The sequence below is a fragment of the Myripristis murdjan genome, chromosome 14 (assembly GCF_902150065.1).
Source record: "Myripristis murdjan chromosome 14, fMyrMur1.1, whole genome shotgun sequence".
Taxonomy (NCBI): Eukaryota; Metazoa; Chordata; class Actinopteri; order Holocentriformes; family Holocentridae; genus Myripristis; species Myripristis murdjan.
In genome coordinates this window covers 23,757,342-23,780,008 of record NC_043993.1, presented here as the reverse complement: position 1 = coordinate 23,780,008, position 22,667 = coordinate 23,757,342, and the positions used below count along the sequence as shown (strand labels likewise).

The 22,667-nt window shown below is 40.1% G+C and overlaps 1 protein-coding gene across 3 annotated transcripts in view; it reads right to left on the bottom strand.

Annotated features, from left to right (window-relative positions):
* The window catches only part of LOC115372106 (unconventional myosin-XVIIIa-like), an 86,979-nt gene that overhangs the window by 27,216 nt on the left and 37,096 nt on the right, over positions 1-22,667 (bottom strand). For all 3 annotated transcript variants that reach the window (XM_030069839.1, XM_030069837.1, XM_030069838.1), the window contains exons 15-25: positions 19,188-19,326; positions 17,125-17,284; positions 16,832-17,018; positions 16,069-16,294; positions 15,796-15,905; positions 14,561-14,626; positions 12,878-13,006; positions 6,909-7,052; positions 6,682-6,771; positions 1,355-1,474; positions 1,073-1,190 (exon numbers count right to left, since the gene is read on the bottom strand). In XM_030069839.1, the coding sequence (XP_029925699.1) occupies positions 1,073-1,190; positions 1,355-1,474; positions 6,682-6,771; positions 6,909-7,052; positions 12,878-13,006; positions 14,561-14,626; positions 15,796-15,905; positions 16,069-16,294; positions 16,832-17,018; positions 17,125-17,284; positions 19,188-19,326 (1,489 nt within the window). The remainder of the gene's footprint in view (positions 1-1,072; positions 1,191-1,354; positions 1,475-6,681; positions 6,772-6,908; positions 7,053-12,877; positions 13,007-14,560; positions 14,627-15,795; positions 15,906-16,068; positions 16,295-16,831; positions 17,019-17,124; positions 17,285-19,187; positions 19,327-22,667) is intronic.

Genomic DNA, 22,667 nt, shown 5'->3' with positions numbered 1-22,667 from the left:
CGGATAGATGGATGGATTAGAGTGGCTTTGACTACTGAGATGGAATAGGATTTGAAGAAAAAGAATTAAGTGGTACAGTACACTGTATACAACGATGTATGACATCATCAGCTATTCTATACTCGTTATATTCACATCCCATCTGTCCATGTCTTGCCCCTATATATAATAATAATCTCGGATTATGTTACGGTACGTTTTATATCAAGGGCCGTCATCTGGGGTGCAGTAAATCTCACTCTACATCTATTCAAACCTTAAAATGATAGTTTGGATTTTTACACATATAGTGGTACTTGTTGGTCTGTGCAAGTGTAACATAACCACAAAGTTTGGTGCATTAACTACTTCCCATTTGTGAAAATGTGAGTGATTCAGGAGTGTACTGTTCCAAAATGAATGAAGTAGATAAAGATTATTTTCCGCCGTGAAATAGTTTTGCCATTTTGGAAACCAGGGGCGGAATAGTGAACTAAAAGTGACACCAAAACAAATGTGGTTGTTCTGTTCTAGATGGAGAGTTAGACAGACAGATGGTTAGACAGATAATCTAAGTTTCTGATAGTCTGAGTTGACATGTTCCTGTGCTTCCATAGTGTTGCGCAGTGGATGAGAGGGACTATCTGCAATGGCCAGAAGCCCAGACAGTGTCCGCCATCATAGGCTGACTGCTCTCTCCGAGGTCTCTGTCCGCCCTCATTGTCAGAAAGCTGTCGATGGTCACGCTTGAGCCTGGAATGTGGGATGTGAAGCGCGTGCTCTCATGACAGGGAAGGAATTAATGAACCAAACTTTGTGGATTTATTACACTTGCATGGACCAACAAATACCACTGTATACCACTATACCACTATAACATCCAATCACTTCAGTCATTTTAAATAGTGTACTGAGGGTGAATTTTTGTCAGCTGAGTCTAAAAGTCCTCACTAAATCAGCCTTCCACAGTTTTGCATAGTGAACCTTTAATGCAGACAGTGAATCGTGTGATGGATTCAGGGCCAGGGCCTCTGGTCCCTGCTTTAACCATTTGTCTTGCTAACAATGACGAAATGCTGGGACTGGAACTGACCTGCATCATCATCGTCATCATCTATCTCCCCGTTGAGCTCTGATGTTTTGAGGAGCCGAGCTTCCATCACCTCTATCTCCTGTAGTTCCATCTGCTTCTTCATGGCATCAAACTTCGCCTACAGTTCACATGTTCACCGAAGAAGAAAACATTTCATTTGTTTCATTTGAAATATATATAAAGCAGAACTTGTGATATTTTAGTATTGGTGAGTGATCGCGTGTGTGTGTGTGTGTGTGTGTGTGTGTATGTGTATGTGTGTGTGTGTGTGCTTGTTTGTGCCTGCAGATCCTTCATGTCCTTCTCCAGGCGAAGTCTCTCTGAAGTCTCAGTCTCCAGCAACTGGGATGCTGACTCACCAGTGTTTCTCTCATCAGCCAGCTCTGCCAGCAGCTCTGTGATCTGGATACACACACACACACACACACACACACACACACACACACACACACAAAGATTATTATGCTGTATAATGAGGTTATAACTATGCGGCAAACGGCGACACCATACCTGTAGATAAGGGATAAACACAATGCGGTGAACAAGTAGCAATTTTGATGGACACAAGCATATTTTTTTCCACCTGCACCCATTGCCATGACAAAGCTGGCTCTGAAATTGCCGGGGAGCACACTAGAGGCGAATGTCAATATAAATCAGGTTGGTGTTTGACAATTCTTTTTATCAAAACTGCACCTCCACCTACTCAGACCATGTCTCTTCATAAACACTGGCACTCTGTCCTAGTTTTGTGGCTTGAGTTGGTGTAGTAATGCAGGCAAATAGACCTCTCCAAAATCACCCCTTTTGTATGCATCATACTTGTCTGTTTTACTTAATTTGTCAACCAGAAAACATGCACATTAAAAATGAGATTATAATCCAATAAGGGTGTAAGAATCCATTCATTGCATCGATCTGCAACAGTCTGCTAAAATAAATAAATGGAATTAATCACTCTAACTTCAGCCTGAGTCAATAATGCTTTTTAGAAGAATTAATGTTAAAGGAATTATTCTAATTGTTCACATTTCAAAAGGAAAAAGGAAAGTCTACCATTATTGTGCATGTTTGTTTTTTTATTTAATGAACATAAAAATTTGTCTAAAAGTCCTGAATAGAATCAACTGTGATTTAAAAATCAAAATGAATAGTCTTAAATTATTACAAGTGAATCATGAATCAAATTGAGTCTCTGTTAAGTTGAAGACTGGCACCTCTATAATGCAATTAAAGCAATAATGCATGTACGACACTCTGTAGGGGCTTGATTTAGCACTGATTATTACCAACATCTGTCATCCACAACTGCTTGTAGGATTTATGAGGGCTTTGCCTTTCGGTTGATGTAATCCTTGCAGCCATCTTAAGGCAGGAAGACAGGTATGAATACTCCATCTGCAGCCTGTAATTTCAGGGATGTGGAGTGTCAAGCAATTACACACCACAACTACCAAAGTGCTGCGTAATTGTGCACATCTCATCCAGTGTGGGTCCTTTAAATAAATCTAGCAAACCTCTGAAATAAGTCAACACAAAATTTCTTTTACTGCACTTTTGTGCACACCAAGCTGGCTTGGTGCTTCAGAGTTTACCCAGTGCTGCCGTTAGGGGTAAAGGGAGTGGGCAGTGACATCCTGGAGACACACAGGATGCAATGATTTTGTCTCCACCTTGCATCATTGAACTCATAGATCACTAATCCTTGGTCCATACTCATCTCTTTCTTTCCATTAGGTTCCTCTAAAGAAGCACCTGACACATGGTATTTTGCAATTTCTATATGGGTCTATGATAATGGTGAACAACATGATGTGCTAGTGCAGAATCATGACTGTAATTGTTTTGGTAAAACAACAGAAAATTCCCCAAATTCTGTGAATTTTCCAAATCCTTACTGGATAACCGGAATACTTCAGACATTATTATTCAAAGTTGTCACTTAATGTAATCATGTACTATAAGCGGGCTTTGTCAGCCCATTGGATTTCTCACATTACTGGCAATGGTGGCAGTAGTGTGTGAGCACAGCCAATGACTACGTGAATATAATGTGTGAGGTTTTAAATAATCATTTAAAGATGACCAACAAAATTTTCAGCCACTAAGACTAAAATACTGGCACTATTGAATAATGAGGGTCTGCAAACACAACTACAACTCTTACTTGTAATAATTAATTAATACTGGCAATGTTTTTGACTGGTGAAGATAAGTAGCATTAGAGAAAGCATTTTGTACCAATGTGGACACAGCGTTATTCTTATGTTGGCTATCTCAGCAGTTGTAGTACTCGTGATGTGCTGTTGGTTGAATGTGTGTCTGCTGTGATTATCTGAAATATCTGCGATTTAGACGTCAATCAAATTAAGGGGCGGCGGCTTCCTTGCCAAGCCACTGCAGTGAAATCTGGATTGTCACATTGTCAAAAAAATTAAAAATTAAGACTTTCCAAATGTCTTAGCAGGTAATACATTTCCTCAGCATAGTCACTGGGGTATAACAATGTACTTAAAATGAAGTACATGAAGCCATCCAAATAATGGAAACAAATTTCATTGTACTAGTTAGTTGTACCTGCATCTCGTTACTCTGTGAATCACTGTCATTCTAAAAAAAAATTATGTGTACTAATATCTAAAGAAATGTGAATTCAGCTTAAAATGGGGCATTATTTGCCCACAGACGCATATACATGGTGTAACACACTCACCACTCAGGACTCCAGCCAGACAAGAGCATCAGCCTCCTGTTGTGAGACGCCCGTCTGGATCATCCTCATTCATTACACAACTGTCAGTGCGCCAGTGGGGGAGCGCAAAGATTTTAAAAGTAATGAGAGGAGCTGATTTGACTGGCCATAATTGAAGCCAGCCTTCCCCATACCTATTGGTAATTTATTCCTTCAAGGGGTTCAGTTGTGCCTGCTCTGTGCTATTACCTCCAGGTACAAAATTACAAGAAGTCTGCTGTTTATCCTGAGAGAGTTTGCGCTGTGAACTTACACCAGTCAGTTAATCAAGGGCTTTAGGTATTAAAAGATGTTGTACACAGAAAGAAAAAAGATGAAGAAAAATGGAACTGGACTACATGTACGTACCACATCAGACAACAAACACTTCAGTATGTTCATAAATCTTTTGAAAAGTTCAGCTATTCAACCATATATTTTCTCACAACTCCCACAGTCATTGGTTATTCACTTTTAGCTTAGAGTTTGCTTTACTGATGCTACAGCACACAAGTTATTTCAATGAGTCATTAATCTCAAGCCTTTTTTTGTTGCTATACAGTCAGTATAATTACTGCCAGTTATTTGTGTCAGACTGCAGTTGCTACAGAGATTTAGGCATATTTTTACGGCTAGGTCTAAGACAGACATGGGCAGACCACATGTGGCCCACTGACCTTCATTTTGTAGCCCCCAGGTGAATTTCAAAATTTGGAGAAAAAAAAAAAAAAAAAAAATTGATTTTGACTCTCATTTACTTTAAAGATCACTGCTTTCATTTTGGCTAGTAGGGGGGCACCACGTAGCTTGATGGCACTGCCTGTAGGTCAATCTCAACCAGCAGGTGTCTACATATAATGTTATGTTTTGTCAGCGGAGGTCCGAGGTCATAGCGCACATAGCCCACCACTTTGTGATGTGGAGAGCTAAAGACATCATGAGCAATAGAAAAATTGACAATGGAAACCCTGTGTATAGAATTCAAATGTAGACCACAGTGTTTGATGTGTTTTCAGACTGTGTGAGTGATAACATTAACCAGCACTATAACAGCATCCATGGAGACATCTCTGATAAACACACTGGTGCTGCAAGACTTGGCATCAATAAACATGTTAAAATAAAGTAAATTAAGCGGCAGAGACTTTCCAAAAAAGCTACAACAATACAAAAATGTTCTCTTGATGCCTCCTACAAAGTAACACTGGAGCTAGCAGAAGCCAAAAAGCTGTTGTCTGATGGAGAGACAGTGAATGGGTAAAAGTATGGCTGGAGGTACACTGCCTTGGAAGATACTGCGACCCCTCATGACAACCTAAAATATTTGGTGGCCTTTACCCCCATAAAAGTGGACCATCCCAGGATATGAGGGTGTTTTGCTGTTGCTGAAATGATAACTTCACTGTTACAGTAGTTTCAAAGTGATAGCATTTCCATGGAGGTCAATGTCAACATCAAAAGAGAGGAATGTGGAATAGTTACTTTTGCAAGCATGCAGTGTAGCCTTGTTGATGTTACCTTGAAAAATCGTGACTTCCAGCCAATAGGGATAACTTAATAGCAGGAGCTGGTTTCATCATAGTTAGCCTTAAGTAAACAACTATATATATGACACACAAACAAACAATGCAAGTAGACAAGACTGCTCTTTCTCTGATAACCTCCTGACAACAATTTGATTAAGCTGATTCCTTACCTAGGCAAATATAAATTATGTAACACCTCCATATACCGTAAGTACTTTTTTATTTTTACTTCAATCATGATTCTTGTTGTGCAAGCCCATGGATGTAATTTTCTACAGTAGCAATGTGTGACAGTATATTGTCTGAACTTGTTCATAGGGCTGAGTCATACAGGACAAAATCAAATATTGAAATATCTTTAACCAAATTCTTTGCCCTCAGTATTGTGGCAATATTGTAGGGATGACTATTGATGCTTTCATAAGATATGTACACAAGTGCTTTTTCATAAATAATCTTACTAATGTGGATATGATGATAAAACAGGTAAAGGCAAATCATAGAGCAGCTAAAACGGGCTAATAATTTCAGAAAACTGCATCTCTTTACTGCAATGCAGTCTTTAGAACCAGGAAAAGACAACACCATATCACAACATTATGATATCCCCAACAATGTTTGGTGTCATATTTTGTGTGGAGAATATTTGGCTAATTTACACTTACATTAACACTGACAACTCAAGATGGCAATATCCTCTAAACTGACTTTGGTTGTCCCCCATGACCACTTCTTTCTCTCAGTGAAAGTGCTGACTGAAAATATCTGTTAGAAAATGTGAAACTCCTGTTTGGAATTATTTTGCGCTAAATGGTCCAAATTCAGGTCGCTTTGGGGTTTTCTAGTGCATTTAACCTGTGCAGCTTGAAACCAAGTGATTCCAACTGTAAATTAGCTGAAGATGTGTTGACAAATCACTTTAAATACATTTTAATTTTTATGATTACACCATCACTACTAAAATTAATAAAACCAGAACTGAAACAAAAAAAAAAAAACTACATTTAAACCACCAAACCCACTTTGCAAGCGCCTGTAACTGAAATTAAACTGAATAAAAATGAAAAATTATATCAAAATTAACTACTGAAACAAGCCAAATTATAAAACCTGATGCTCAGACACACACACACACACACACACACACACACACATACACACAAACACCAGGCTAATCAAAGGCAGAGGCAGAATGAAACTCTTGAAATGAGTGTAGGAGGTAATGGAAAACATCATTCACTGTTCCTGTACAAATAAACAGTCAAATCTCCAGATAAATTGAAAAGGTATAACACAGCCACCTGTCTCAGTGATTGTCCCATGCACCCAGCATAAGAACCAAAGGGACCCACCTTGCTCTCCAGTCGATCAGTGTTCAATCTCAGCTCATTCCGCTCTTTCTCCACTTTTTCAAGCTTCAATTTCTGTTGCTGGATCTCCTCCTAAAACACAGGAAAAAAGGCCAAAAAATGAATACAAATTACTACAAGAAATAAGTGCAACCTTGAGGCAGAACACTGTGCATTTTTCAGGGGGGATTAGAAGTGGTCTGACTGAGAGGAATGGAAAAATGGCTCACGTCTTTGCCACGCATCTCTTCCTCGGTGAGCTGGACTTTGATGAGAGGCTGAACGGTGGTGAAGAGCTTCCACCAGGGCCAATCCTTCACACCACGGTTCTTCTTGATGTTCTTCTGGATGCACCGGATGGCCAGATCCTGGATCTGTACACACACACACACATACACACACACACACACACACACAAACACACACACACACACAAGCAAGCACACAAGCAAACATTCATGAATGTACCCAAATGTGCACAGATGACAAGACTGAGTGTATGATAGTGTAACACGCTACTTCCAAGAATTAGTTTCTTGGTATATTTAAGAAGTATTTAAGAAGAAGTGACTCTCAATTACGACAAATAGAAGATGCATAAAATATGGCTAAACAAGAAAAGAAAGGGGCAAAAATAAAGATATCTAAAAGTGTGTGGTGGTGAGTGACAAACCTTGAAGTGGGTGATAGAAGAGAGGGTAAAGTTCTAAAGTTATACAAGTAAAGTAATACAGTGGAACAGCATTAATAATATGAGATAATAATAATATGACTTTAATATTACAGCACATATGAAGACAGTGTAAAAATATTGGAATGGGCATGGACTGTATAAATATTGTGTATGGGGGTGGATTCCTCCCCACCTTTGAATTGAGAGAGGAAAGGGATAGACTAACATAGAGGAGGTTAAAAGCTGCAGTGTCTCTGAACCATAAATTAACTGGTTTGGGTCGATGGGGCCACAGACAAAGAAAAAAAGGAAAATCGAAAAGGCTATTGTCAATGCCAACTAGAGAAAATGTTGTACTATTCTTATGTTAACACAAAATTGTCAGCAGTGATGAACAAGATTTGGAAAAGGCATCGCATTGCTCATTGCCCAAATACAGTTAGTAGCTGAAGCAGGCCTTTGCCAGCCTTCTCTGGAGAGTTTCTACTGAGCATGTTTCAAGGCTGGAAGCTAATTTTTGATTAATTAAATCAAACATGTTGGCAGCTAATTCCAAGTGTTACACGATTTCCATGCTGCTTATGCATGAGCATCTCTAGCAGCAGCAGATTATGGGCAAACCCAATTAGAGCAACACAATTCTCAGCATCAGGTACATTTTGCCCTGAAGGTAGTCTCTATGACCAATTAGGATTTGTCACACAGTGAAAGCTTTAACATGCAGTAAAATGCAGCAAATCTCCGGCAGAAGATTTAAACAGAAGCCATTTGTCATATTTAGCCTATAATGACTATAAAACAAACAAAAGATTATAGTACTTGAACACCGTGGATAAACAAATTGCTATTCATATCACACTGAGAGGGTATGACAACTCCAAGACAGTGTGACATGAATTAGGACTGTGCGCCAAGACTGAGACAAAGACATGGTATTCAGTCTACCCCATCTGCCTCAATACGCCACAGATACTTGAGGGTGACACAGGTGAGTCACAGAGTGGGTGAGTGCATGCACACGCAAGTCTGTATACATCTGAGAGCTATTTAATTGCAGGATCAGTGCCATCTCCACCACCTGGTCCTGCTTTGGCCCAGATCTGACATAAAGCTCGTACTTCATACTGATGTCTTCTCAGTTCCCAGGGATTCCCATATAAATTGTCAAATTACAGAAGAGGTCAGCACTACTGCCTTGCTAATGGACAGTGGCTATAGGCTTTTAAAAGGATAGAAAGGACCAAAACATTAGCAAGAAAAACACCACTACAGAGCCTTTACTTTGGGAGGAATTTTAGGCTATCCTCTGTTTTTGTGTATACACTGCAAAATAGATAAATAAATCCATAAAACGAAATAAATAATAATAATAAAAAAAAAAAACACCTCAACAACTTATTTTGTCTCGTACGTAGTTTTAACAGCATTTTTTTCTGCCAGCAGAATGAATTAATCCAAACTGTTTCCAATGCAATTTCACTTTCTAAGGATTTAAGGATTTCTTCTTTTTCCTGAGAACAAGCATAAATATGTTGAAGCAACAAGGCAGATTAGAAAATGACACTTTATTTAAACTGGCATTGGAGACAAGTGAGATTTCGCCATCCCATTGGCAGATATCTGTCTTGTTTGGTCTCATTTGTAGAAAAACAAGATTTTAAGACTGCACATAACGCTTAACTGACTTGTGTGCATAGATAATATTTTGCATATTTCAAAGTAACATGATAATCTCTTGTGCCACCTGTCTGTTAGAGGTATATCTTAAAATTTTGAACCTTTGTTATTTCTTCACTGGACATTGCCACAATGAGGAGGAAAAGGTTCAAAAGGATTGGTATTGCTGGGCAAAAGCTGACTTGCACACTTGCAGCTTTACATCAATTTCAATACAAATAGCTTACAAAACTAAAAAGCCATTTGTATGGTAGTTGAAGGACAAAACTCCCAATGTGGCGAGTGCCTGCTGAGGAAACATAACAGACTTTCAAAATGTCATGGTGTCCCCTTAAGAATAAGATGGTCTTTAAAAAAAATTCAAAGTGAAATTTTTGTTTTGTCATTTAATGTCACATAGTACGCTTGGCACAGCTTCGCAAGGTTAACATGCCAGGGAGCATCAGTCAACATGGCTTGTGGCTGTCTATGTCACAGCCATATATACGTCAACCAGCAAGTGTCTGAGTGGCTTTAGCAGAACTGATCCTCAGTATTCCAGAGGCATATTAACATCTACCCTGCTAAGACTAGATACTTCACACAGTGAAAGAGGCATGGGAGCCCAATCAATTTTCACAATGGGATAACAGCAAGGGCACAAGTGGATGTTATTATACAATGATTATTCTAAGAATGGATAGCAACACACTCCAGAAATATTATTCATGGAGAGAAAGGGCAATGAAACTCAGTCACTAATATACCACTACCTGCCTCTGTTCAATTACTCTGGTGTCAAGAGTGTGGATCGGGAATGATAAGAAAAAGAATTAGATTCAGAGGGGAAAAAATATGTTTTACCCTCAGCATATTGTATTTGTCCTTAAGATAATCATTTCAATGACATATACATGCAATGGTTGCTACAGTATCATGACTGTGATAAGGGATAAACACAACCCCACCATCAAACCACTGCATAGCACCTAACTTTTCATTTCACTATAGTGAACTTTTTTCACATGTTAATCTCTTATATTTCTCTTATATATGTGGAGGATGGTTCGAAGCCTGAAACAGCAGACTGACCTTTAAGGGTTTGATACACTTTTCAGTATACTGTAAAGACTATGGCTCAAGTCTAATGTCACCAGATGAAAAATATATTGTGCACTATATTGATCCACTCCACAAGATCATGTCGTTTGTCCTAGTTTTGTAGCTTGACACAAAATCTAAAACCTATGAGCGGTCACATTCTCAGACCGACCCATCATTGGATAAAGACTGCAGTCTAATCCATCTACAGTAGCCCTAACTGTGGTGATCCAACACAGTAAACACCTGCACAATGCAGGGCCCTACAGTGGGTTACAATGGGATATGTGGAGAATGGTTTGAAGCCTGAAACAGCAAATTTGTCATTTATTCTCATATTTGGTGTAAAACATCATCATTGTCTTAAAACAATGAAAGAATCTCCCAGTTGGATGAGATTTTACTTGTTTGTAATGCTAATGGACGTAATTGTCGTTTCCATAATTTTCTTGAGACAAGTGTCATTTTTTGCTACTAGTGGTCTGATCTGCCTTATTCTGTCTTGTTTCAATATATCTGTACCAGAAAGATTCCTGAAACATTTGAAACTGCATTTGAAACAAGTGGATTACCTAATTCTACTAGCTGATTTTTCCACTTGGACGACAAATAAGATTTTAATACTGATGATGAGACTAAATGGAGATTCTTGCAGTGAAACTAATACTTATCACTTATTAATTCTTAAGTGATCCATACTGTCCTCTGGTATTATCAAAGTGTTATCAACAGCTGTCAAAAGAAATGTCTGAATTTGTTGAATTAAAAGAAAAAATGGGTTCAAGATGAGGGGAATTTTTACTGTCAGCTCCAGAAAATGTATGAATCCAAAATGAACAAAAATCTGAATGTTGCACACCTCATACTTAAATGGCAAGGAATAGCAATTGGTTGAAAATCTGGGAACCTATCCCTACAAAAGAGACAAGTTGAAGTCAGCTCATGTTGCGCATGATGTAAGAGGTAATGCAGCAAGTCGAGATCAGTTTTTTTCATAAGAGATGGCTTTGTGAGAGCTTATTTCACAACAGAGACTGGTGTTAATGTCTGCTTTTTAATTTGATTACAAATCAACAAGATGGACTGATTCCTTCACAGTTATATGCTGTGATGTTAAAGACTGGTCAGAAATAATAAACTTAAGAACGCCTTCATTAGCAAATAAGTGCTGAGTATACAAATGTAAAGAATTCTAGGTAATTTTGTGTGTTAAGCTGCAATAAGTTGCATTCAAAGAACAGATGAACTAAACTTGAACTTTAAACTTAATTGATACCCAAGGGTAAGACCCTGAAAGCGCTACGACAGTTAACGCACACTGATACACCAGAGCATCTTTTATTCCTGACTTGATAGAATCTGCTCTGCAAGCTCTCATCACATTCATAATTGCGTACTACATCTTACCTCGCCAACCTGAATTGTATTTCAGAAGCAATGAGTTACAAGATAAAATAAAGTGAATCTTATCTTTCTATTATAGATACATTTGCAGAGGAAGACGTGGGAGGGTGCAGGGAAAGAAAATGTTCTTTGCTAATGGATTTTGTAATAGTACAGCTGCCTAGCAATCTTGCCTGGTTCCTCGCTGTTGATTTTCCTCCAATTCCAGCAGATTAAGAAGCGCCAGGCTGTTAGCCTACCTCAGTGTGTGAATAATGACCTTTGAACTAAATAGAGGGAATACATTGGACTTTCTTAGATTCCAATTTTCAAATAACACCTATTCCTCAAAAGCTGCTTATGAGGTAAAAATAATAATAATAATAATAATATAAAATAAATCCAAAACACAGTATGCAAACATTAACAGTAAAAAACACCAAAAAAACACAGTCATATTTAATATAAATTGATGTCAAAGATAATGTCCTAATGGCTTTACTGGCATAATATACAAGTAAACAAGATGCCCATTCAGTAAGACCATGTCATACAGTTGGAGGGCACTTCTGTTTCTCCTGGTTTGACACTACCCAGCTTAAGCCGCATGCTCACTTAAATAGTAATCACAGAGAGGAGAAAGCGCCGGGCTCCATATATCACAGGAGGACGCATATGAGGTCCAGAAAAATGGACTCATCACCACAGTGGGAGAAAAATGGAGGCAGGGTGAAGCGGAAAGGTGTGAGTCAGCAGCACATATGACAGGGCTGCATTTAAGGCAAGCTGATCGATGAGATGGTGACAGAAAGGGACATGTCACCATCAAATCCCCGTGGGAATGCTGATTGGACAGATCAAGGTGGAGGGAGGGAGGGAGGGGTTAGGCTGACAGATTTAGAGAGCATCTGTAATCAGCTGAAGATTTACAGCGGGGCTAGTTAGCTCCACTCTGAGAGCAGAGCAAACAGGCACTAAAATTAACTCTGGACAACAAACTCTGGACTCCTGGAGGACTCCAAGGCAACAAAGCTTCTGAAACTCACATTCTTTACCTACTTTATAAGAACAAAATCCTGTTAAGAAGCAAAATGGACTTTGATACAGCTTTTTTCCTGTTGCAAATATCAAAGAATTTGTTTTCTCCAAACAAATTATGATATCAGTGTTGGTATTAGCATGGTATTAGTGTTGTGATTTGTGTTTTGGACTACTTGTAACATATCTAAGTGAATCAAGTGGATCTCCTCTTATTCATATGATGACGCAGGTGAAATATCCTTGAAATATACATCCATGTTTTTCAAGTGTTTGGGTTCACCTTTTCCTCCTCACACACCCATGACTTTACAGCAAGCTGTTGTTAAGTCATGACATCTTGCCTACCTTCCTCTTCTTGAAGGCTTGCCGTGCCAGGTAGCCTCTACAAGCAGCTTGGAACAGGGTTAGATTACGCTTGGTCTGTTCATCCCTCTGCTCCTCCAGCTTAGCCAAGGTGCCAGCTCTGAAGAACAACTGAAACAAAACACACACACACACACACACGCACACAAAAGAAAAAGAAAAAACACTCAAGATCAATCTAACTCATCGGTAAAGGACAAAATTAGTGTGAGAATGCTTGTTCTAGCTAGGGGAAAATGGGATTCAGAGGCCCTGCTTGGTGTAAAGCACAGCAGCAACATTGCACACCACTGAGTTGAAAAGTAAATAAACGCAGTGAAGCAGTAAATCAATAAGAAACAGTGTAATCCATAGACAAGTGAGTCTTATCTAAGCGAGAAAGCTGTGATTAAGTTATTATCTCGGACAATCAGCCTTGTCTGCTTCTAATATGGGGCAAAGGTAAAACATGGTTAAACGGGCAATGGAAAGCAGATCACGTCATGGCTTGTCTATACCTCACGTGGATTAGGTACAGAGAAAGCCTTTAGATATGACAGCAGCAAGCTACTAAAAGGGATGGATGATGATGGGAGAACTGTCTCCACCCAAGGTCTCTTTACCCATGTCCCAGTGCCTTATGAATTACCCAGCCCATATGTGATCCGTTAGCAGAGCAGAAGCTTGAAATGACACAGCAGCTTTGAGCAGGGAAATCTGCAAACCAGTAGGGAGGAGTGATGCATTCAGTAGCATGAATGGATATTATTTTTTAAATAGCTTGGGCGAGTGAATGTGATAACACAGATCATTCCTTAATGCCTGCCTATTATAGCACATACCACTTAAAGAGAATGTGGATTTCCTCATAACGGACATACTAAATGCTATTTCTAGACATATGTGTATCTGTGATGGCAGAGTTTATCTTATCAGGAGCTGTGATCCCACTGCCATCAGGATATGTGGGGCTGGTGTAATTGGCATGCTGGCGAGACAGAGGTTGCTAAGAAGCCACTGGAATGCTTTGTGAATGGCCGACTTTCCACTAGTCTACTTCTGAGCCAATTTCACCCTCCAAACTCTGGTTGCATGTACAGCTGCCACCCTATCACACTCAATTCTTGTGTTTTAATAGGGCCCAGTAAATTGCACATATCTGGGAGCATAAGATCCATTGTTTTGCACATTGTTGACTCCTTTGATTTCCTATTTGGCTGATGGCCAGTTTCCAGCTGATGGGATTAGACCTCAGTATCTCAGGCAATGTTTACTGTGATTAACTTACGACTGCCGTGGCGAAAAACAACAGCAAGGACCATCACTTGCAAATATTTGCTCTAATGACATGAATATAAAGGAGAAATTACAGTTACATAGCAGGGCAGGAGAAAGACATGCCTCTCGGGCAGCCACTTGCTAAAAGACTGGAATATAAGGGAATGATTGGCAACTCTCCAAAGAAAAGATGATAAGCATTGCTAAAGGAGAGACAGCGGTAATAAAGGACATGATGCTCTCCAGAAGACAAGAAGCATCTTTCATGGTTTTAAAAATGCTGGAATAGTAACAGCTGAATAATGTAGCTCTTTGTTGGCTGATGTTAGAGCTAGCGTTAGGAGGGTGAGGTTAGGACAACAAAGGACGTTTATTCAGGATGTATGTTAAGCTTGTCATAATACTCACCCTACTCAAACCCATGTGGTAGCTGCTCTTCTCCAAGTCCAAGGACTCCAGTAGCTCCTCCACAGCCTGGATAAATGCACACATGTACACAAGCACAAGCACACACAATCTTAGTCCTTCAACCCCTGGATCCTCTGGGACTTTCTACTGACACCACATCAGTTCAGTGGTCCAAAGATCCCCCATCTTGCCAGCCTGAACTAATGGACAGCACAACTCTGCCTTTTCCTTCAAATCCATTCCCCGCTGTACATCCAGGAGAGAAACAGGAATCAGGAGAGTTTGGCCTTCCAGATCACTACCCCCACCCCAAATCAATTAAAATCCACCTGCTCCCGGCTTATTCCTCCAGACCCCCTGGTGCCCTTGGCGCCATCACTGCCTTGAATGCATACAGAGGTACCCTGTCTGCCGGCCTGCGGCCTCTCCCTGTCCGCCTACCAGCCCGTGTATAGGTGAATTTTTTTCTCGGCCTTCTCTCTCCACTTGAGTCTCCTGCCTGAAAGACCACATCTAGATTACACCAGGAGAGGTTAGCCACGAGCACTGAGGGGCTTTTGTTTGCCAGTGTTTCCACAGAAACTCAGCCCCAATACACTGACACAGGGGAAAAGAGCTTTTCTCTCCCTTAACCCCATTCTTTCACTCTCTCTCATTCCCCTCTAAAAACAAGCTTTTGTAATTTTTTTTCTCTCCAGTGCACTCCAAACACGGCTTCTCTTGCAGTGGACGAACAGACAACACAGTTTCATTGATTGGTAACCTCTAACTTGAACATTCATTAGCAAGCTCCCTCCAAAGGCTGTGTTTCACAAACCACTAACCCCATTATATTGTGCCATTTTTCATATATCTAAAACAAAGTCAGCGCACTAGTGAAGCATTTTCTTGTCAAATCATTAGGAGAAAACCATACTGGCTGGTTTCTAATGCGCTGAATACAAAATATGATAAGCACATATACTTTTACTGTGTGAGCCTTACAGCACAATGCAATTAGCAGGCATTTTCTGTCTGAACTAAATATTGATTGGCTGTGGAAACAGTCATGATGCGGTTAAGGTTAAGTTGATTAGATCATTACAATAGCTCTGATGAATGACGGTTTATTTCTCTGCGGCTGCTGACAAATCAGAAGGGGGTGAGATTAAGCTGTCTCTACACAACATTAATCTTCAGTGTACTTTGTTGCAGACGGAGGTGTAGATTTTACTCTCCATCTCTGATTGACTCACCCTCTTCTCATCCTTCACTATGTAATTTCTTCCATGTTTCTTGGTGAGATGTGGAGCCAGCACATCAAAACGTCGGCGAAACTCTGAGAACACCATTTGATCGGGGTAACCTGTGAGGGCAAAAACGGAACAACATCATTAAATTCTGTACATGTTGTGGGACTGTGCTGATAGTGTCATTGAGGAAAACCATGTCTCTATTAGGCTCAAGTGCTGGCAGAGGTTTCTTTTTCCATATCTGTCCTGGGAAAACAGTTAACTCAGAAAGCTCACCTTGCCTGTAGATCCGGAGAGTGTCGAGCAGCTTGGAGCCACGGAGCTGAGCACGAAGCAAGGCTACGTCAAGCTGCATCAAGCTGGAATCTCCACTCTCACCTTGAGCCTCGCCCTCCCCTCCTTTGAACAGGGATCCACTCAGAGCCTTAAGGGCATCGGCCTTGGGCAGCATGCAGTGAACAAAGTGAATCCTGGACCTCCGCAGCATGTCAAGCAGAGCGTCCTGCAGGAGACAGAAGTGGGTTAAGGACTCTGGTGGAAACGGGGGAACAGCAAGACAATATCATCCACTAATGGCATATCTAAATATAATCACTGGCTCATTAATCACAGCATGCACATCCTCACATACTGGCTCTGACATGCACATCTAACAATATTATATCTAACGAGAATCCTTAGCTAACGTGTGTGTTTAACATTCACAGGGATTAAATCTAATATCTTAATTCTGCATGAGAATGGCCATGCCTATTAAAAGACCCAATAACACTATGAAAACACTGGACGACAGATGATAAAATCTGCAATCCAGTTCCAAAAACCTGCTTGGCCCTGGCCCTTGTTTCAGTTCCAGGCCCAAAGCCACCACGAACCATAGTCTCATTTCCAAAGCCTTAGTTTAAGCCCCAATCCTGGCTATGATCCCATCCAAACTATAACATTAGCCCTAATCCAAGGTCCGTCCTCAGACTGCTCCACTTCCAGGGCCCCAGGCCTCATTTCAGATACCAATTGCTGTCCCAGCCTCTCCACTCACCACTTGAAGCTTTATCTGGATGCACAGGGACTTCTTTTTGATAGCAGCCACCCCTGTGGTAAAGGTCTTCCTCATGCTCGTGGCCCGCCGCAAGGACAGCTGTGAAACACCCTCAAGGCCAGCAACGGAGCCGGACAGAACAGTGGCTCCACTCGCTCGGCTCATAAACAGAGAGCTGATGTTCTTCCTGAAACAGGCAGACCAGGCCTGTAGCATGACAACAATCTACTAAAATAATAATGGAGAAATACCATCCATTTAAGATAGACTCCTCCTGTAAATGTAATGCTTACTTTTGGGAGTCCTGCAGAAGGCTTGCAGCATTGGCCGAGGCAGGATTCTGCTTGGCGTGGTTCAACCACCCGCGGGCATCGTACTCTACCCAGTCGGTCCCGTGACTGTGGCCCAGCAGGAAATGATGAGCCCTTTCACTTTTCAGGAGAAAAGTGTGACCTGATGTAAATAGGAGAGGGTAGTTACAGGATTGCCTGGCTGGTTAAAGTCACCTTTTCACCACAGTTATTTTAGGGAAATTTTTGATAGGTACACCTTTTTCACACTTGTTTTTGACATCCGCTTCACAAGACAGTGCTAAGTACCGATGTGGGGAAAAAAACTACACATGTGGACAAGGTGGACATTTTGATGTGGTCACTTAAACCACCTTCAGAGCTGATCAGTGACACACTGGGCCACACACTGCACTTATTGTGTGAACGCTAAAGCATCCTGATGCATCCCCAACAACATCAAAGGACCACCTGGCCACTTTGTGCAAGGAAGAAGCATTTGAGAAAACGGACAAATGGCATGAAATTCAAACTTCAATAATATTTATGTTTGCAGTGACATGACGGCATTTTTGTCAGGTTATCAAAAATATAAAGAGATTAGGCACAACTGCTTTGTCAGTGGGCTGAATGTAAGGAATCGGATGAGTGAGTAAACCTGGGAAGATAGCAGTAGCATGGAATATAGAAGTGAGGAGGAAGAGGGGATGGGAGGGAGAAGGAGTGAGGTACAGAGGAATTAAAGTAAGAAGAGAATGGAAAAAGTAATTCTGATGGGGTCTGAGGTCAATCACAAATCCAATCACAAGTGCTCACTGGAGACACATTTCAGACAGACGATAATGCTAGCTGTGAATACTGATCAGTCTCGACTGTCCACTTGTGATCGGATCACCGGAGACAGATGCTTCTTTGCATCTATACAGTGTGAGGACTCCTTCATTAGTACTAACAAAGTTCATATAAGTGTGTCATAGACTATTACCATTCATTTTGACCCAGATGAGTTTAGGAAAATGTTCATAGTCCATTGATACACTGATCATCAATCATCATCAAACAGGCCCATTAGGATGTCGCTTTTATGATGATGCACCCCGTTTAAATCCATGGGGCTAATCTGTCATCAGAGCAACAGTATGGCTCAAGCACGGTATGTAAGACAATATCAAAGAGATAGAAATAGTAAAAACACAGACAAAAGCACAAATCTGGCGTACATAAAAAAGGATGAATTAAACGCTTTGGATTGTCTTTTTGGAGGGCATGGGGACACACTATCCCATTTTCACTGCAGGACCCCAGTGAGTTATTTTGGGGGAATTTTAATAGACCACAGGCTGTAACCTTGGCAAGTCACATTTTGTAGTACATTTTGTAGTACATACCAATGATTTCTATGACGGAGAGTGTTTTCTGTATGATCTACTATCAATATGCAGGCCTCATTCTTCTCTGTGATACAATTAAGGTACTATAATTCACCAAAGAAAGTGAAGATAAAATGTAGAGCTTGGGTGATCACTAAAGCTAGGATTCTGTAACGAGATATGTGCTTGACCTAAAAAGCAATGGCAGGCAAAATTTTTCTGGTCCTTAAGACAGAGGAAATTCTTTAATGGTGGTGGGGGGACTGTGGTGTGTTTCAAAAACCATTGTAAGAGGAGGTGAAAAGTCTTCAGTTTATCTAGCTTTTAACTGACATATACTGAGGTTATGCTGTCAAAATGGGAGTAAAAAAACAGTGCTGATCTAACAGATTATACAAAATCCACAAATACTGTATTTCATGTCACAACAAAAGGGATGAAAGGTTATCTGAAGCATTAGGTGTATTTACAGCATGCTATTTGTTGGGTGACTATACAAATGATGTGACATAAATCATATTTGTATGAATTTGTTTCATAATCTCTATTTTTATCGTTTTTTTCTTTCATTTTGACTACTAACACAAATTATGTTGTTGTAGTGCCATCAGAGGGAGATATTTTTTTTGTTATGTGCTCTGTATTGGCTGTGTGTGTGTGTGTGTGTGTGTGTGTGTGTGTGTCTCCTCTCTTCACCTTTACTCTCTCCCTCAGCAGGTCCATAGTAGCTGAAGAGGCGTCCCAACAGTGTTTCCTCTGATCCCTCAGGCTGCAGTGCCTCCTCCTCCATCAGCCACAACAGGCCCCGTGCCTCATCTGTGCGTACTGTCCGTACCTGGTAAACACACACACACACAGGCACGCAGACACAGACACAGAGATTAAAGAGTGAGTGGGCTAACTTTTCGATTCAGTCTGATGTCTCATACAGGTGGGTCACTTTTTAGCAGGGCTGATCACCATGGTAACACACTACATTGCTAACCTGCTGTGAATGAGGTTTTGTTCAAGCTACTAGAACTTATAGAAACTTATAGAAAGCCCACTTCCCCACTAATTAGCTCTCTGGAAAAAATGGCATCAGCACTCTGAGAAAATCCCATGGATCCATGGATAAACTTGCCTTTGCTGCAAAAATGTAATCTAAAAAACCTAAAATGAACAAAATTCATTTTATGGATGAAGTAACTGATAATAAGAAGGGCTGACCAAAGGGCAACAGCAACATAACTTTCCATGGAGATTTATTTTATCAGAGATATTATAAATGTCTGAGGTGTTTCCAGGTCATTTAATCACTGTGGCTACAAAATATAACTTTTATTAAAAAGCAGCTAGTTTACATTATTTGGCTATAGTGATTAATTATCAATTAAATCTACTGTCATATTATTTTTTAAATTTTATTTAACTTTTATTCTACCAGGAAAATCCCATTGAGATTAAACTGTTTTATATATTAAGTGAGGTGAAACTCTTTCAACAGGATTCCCAGCAGTGATTAATGCAATATATTGCACCTATATACTATCACCACAGCCCTGGGGAGACCAGCTTAGCAGAAAATCTTTCACAGCCCCGGTGTGATGACACAATATGGTATCAGTGGAAAGTATGACCACTGGGCCTTAATGACCGGCAATGATAAGCCCCTTTATTTCCACAGTACACTATCTGTAATTTTCCTGCGGTAATCCTCTCTAGTCTTGGCAGCAGCAACAGTGTTGCGTTGCACTGTTACAATGCTTTGCTATTGCTCATATTTATTCATTATAATAAACTGTTCTTCACTAAACAACACAAATGATAGTAATCCACTTCTTTTCCAAACCCACTTTTATAGTCTATATCACTTTCAAATTGTCCCATAACTATTTATAGTCTATAGGCCTACCTTTTATTATTTTCTAATATTACATCTTTTTATATCCTTGTCAGGGGCTTTACTTTTTTCCTTTTCCCAGCGGAATCCTCTGCTGCTACAACGGCATAATTTCCATACAGTGATCAATAGTTTCATCTTATCTCATATTAAATACACTGCTGCTGATTGTTTCATGTTGCATGAGATTAGCTCTTTGGCACCAACCCTGCATCTTTTATTTGAGCACTATCATGACAAGATTTGAAAATCCTGGTTTGACAGAGCAAGCTGATAACCACCTTCATAAGACCAGTAAACCAGGATCACCATTGTTTGATTTTGTGAGGCCAGTGATGACAAAGATACCCTGACTATCTTTAACTTGCTTCATGAGGAAGAAGAAGTACATGAGTTGGACTAACTGAGATGAGCCAAAATGAACAGAAAACTGTGCCAAGGACCTTTAGCTAGCTTTCCATCCTAACTCTGTGATTCATCACAGCTTAACTTTGCTGTACTTACTCTCTTCTAATAGGTCTGCCTGAAAAAGTCTTGCTTTATAAAGCATGTTTTAACGGTTCTGCAGTCCACCGGTATATGAGTAAGAATGGCTGTCTCACCAGACAAACAGAAAAACACCTTGCCACAAGGGTCTTTTGCTTGCTTTTCATCTAACCTAAGACTCTCACCCACACGGTGCGCACTCTTTACTAATAACTCTGCCTCAAAGCAAGACCATTAAATTTTCTCATCTATTTAAAGGGAACACATCGATGAGCCAGAGGAAATTTCAGTCTTTATTGTTTGTCTGCGTTCTGCATAATGCAAAAACAGGCTCTTATTACGTGTGACAGACTCTGACAATCAACCTCCAAACACCGAATTCTGGCCCCTGCATTCAGAGTTTCATTAAAATGTTATCTAACTAAAAAAGTACCTCTCATCAAAAGGTAATAGTATAGTTTTGTTTTGGTTTTCCATTTGAGCTGGTGGGGACCTATTACTAGAGTTAGGGCTCAAAGTTTCTAAAGCATTCATGGTCCCTGCACTCTGAGTAGCCCACATCAGTAATTATCACTGTAACAGCATCATTAATTCAGCTTTTCCTTATAAGTAAACTGCAACAAAAGGCGAGTGGTTGGGTAGTAGGGACTAAATGGTAATCCAGCTAATTAATAGGAACACTGAGACACAAGTGCAATAAGAAAGTAAAATACACTCCTGAGATGGGCATCCACATGAAGTGGTTCTTGTGGACGTGGGCATCGTGTTTACTGAATGGAAGCATAATATTCATATAAGCTGCCATATGTACCTTCAGAATAAGGATAGCTGTGCATTACCTCAGCTGTTACACACTTGTCAATAATTTACATGTCCTTACTTTTTAGATAAAGAGAATGATAACGAACCACTACTGTGTTGCTGATGATAACAAGCTGTGGACAGAGCACACTCCACATTGAGATAACTAGCTCAGCGAGCATTGCTACTACTTGCATCAATGCTGAACCAATACTTGAATCTACAGATAGCAACAAAACCGAAAGCTGTTTTACCAGCTATCTGGATGTTGGACACCTCGGTGAATATGAGATTAAATAAATTGCTGACATCCTTATCAGTTGTGCAAACTACCCTGGCTGAAACTACAACACAGATTATCAGTTTGGAGGAGACACATGAGGCTTGTACTGAGCTGAGCATTGCGACCGTTTGTGATAAAAGACATCAGAGCAACAACAGGAGGAAAAAGTGTTGGTGACAAAAATCAAAATCAGAGTATCATTTTCATTCTAAAAAGCAGATTATTTGGAGTTGAGTTTAGAAAACCCTTTAAAGAATTAGTGCCTTTTTTTCTTGCCTTTAGTTTTTCATTCTGATGCACAATGCCTCATTGCCTCTGATGATTCCCATTAGGTTGGGGTAAAGCTCTCTAACCAGACACACTGAAATTATAACAAAGTGATCTACGGCATTCTAAACTGTGCCATTTCTGTTTCCATGGTACAGAGCACACACTGCAAAGGCTGAACATCGATTTTCCTTACGGAAGTCAATTCTCTAACCTTTGTTTTCCTGCTCCTACCCTCTCTTTCTCTTGTCTCTGTCAAACAACACCTTTCAATATCTAAAAACTAATAAAGAAAACTTCAGACCCAAACAAATTAACAATTGTTATTCTCGACAGAACTTTCAGTGCGTGCGTTATCAATAGATTCATTGTGACTCCTGGAAGTATCTTGAATACACTAAGGGTGTTTTGAAAATAGATCATGAAAGGGATGTGAGTCACCTGGGTGTTTTGAACT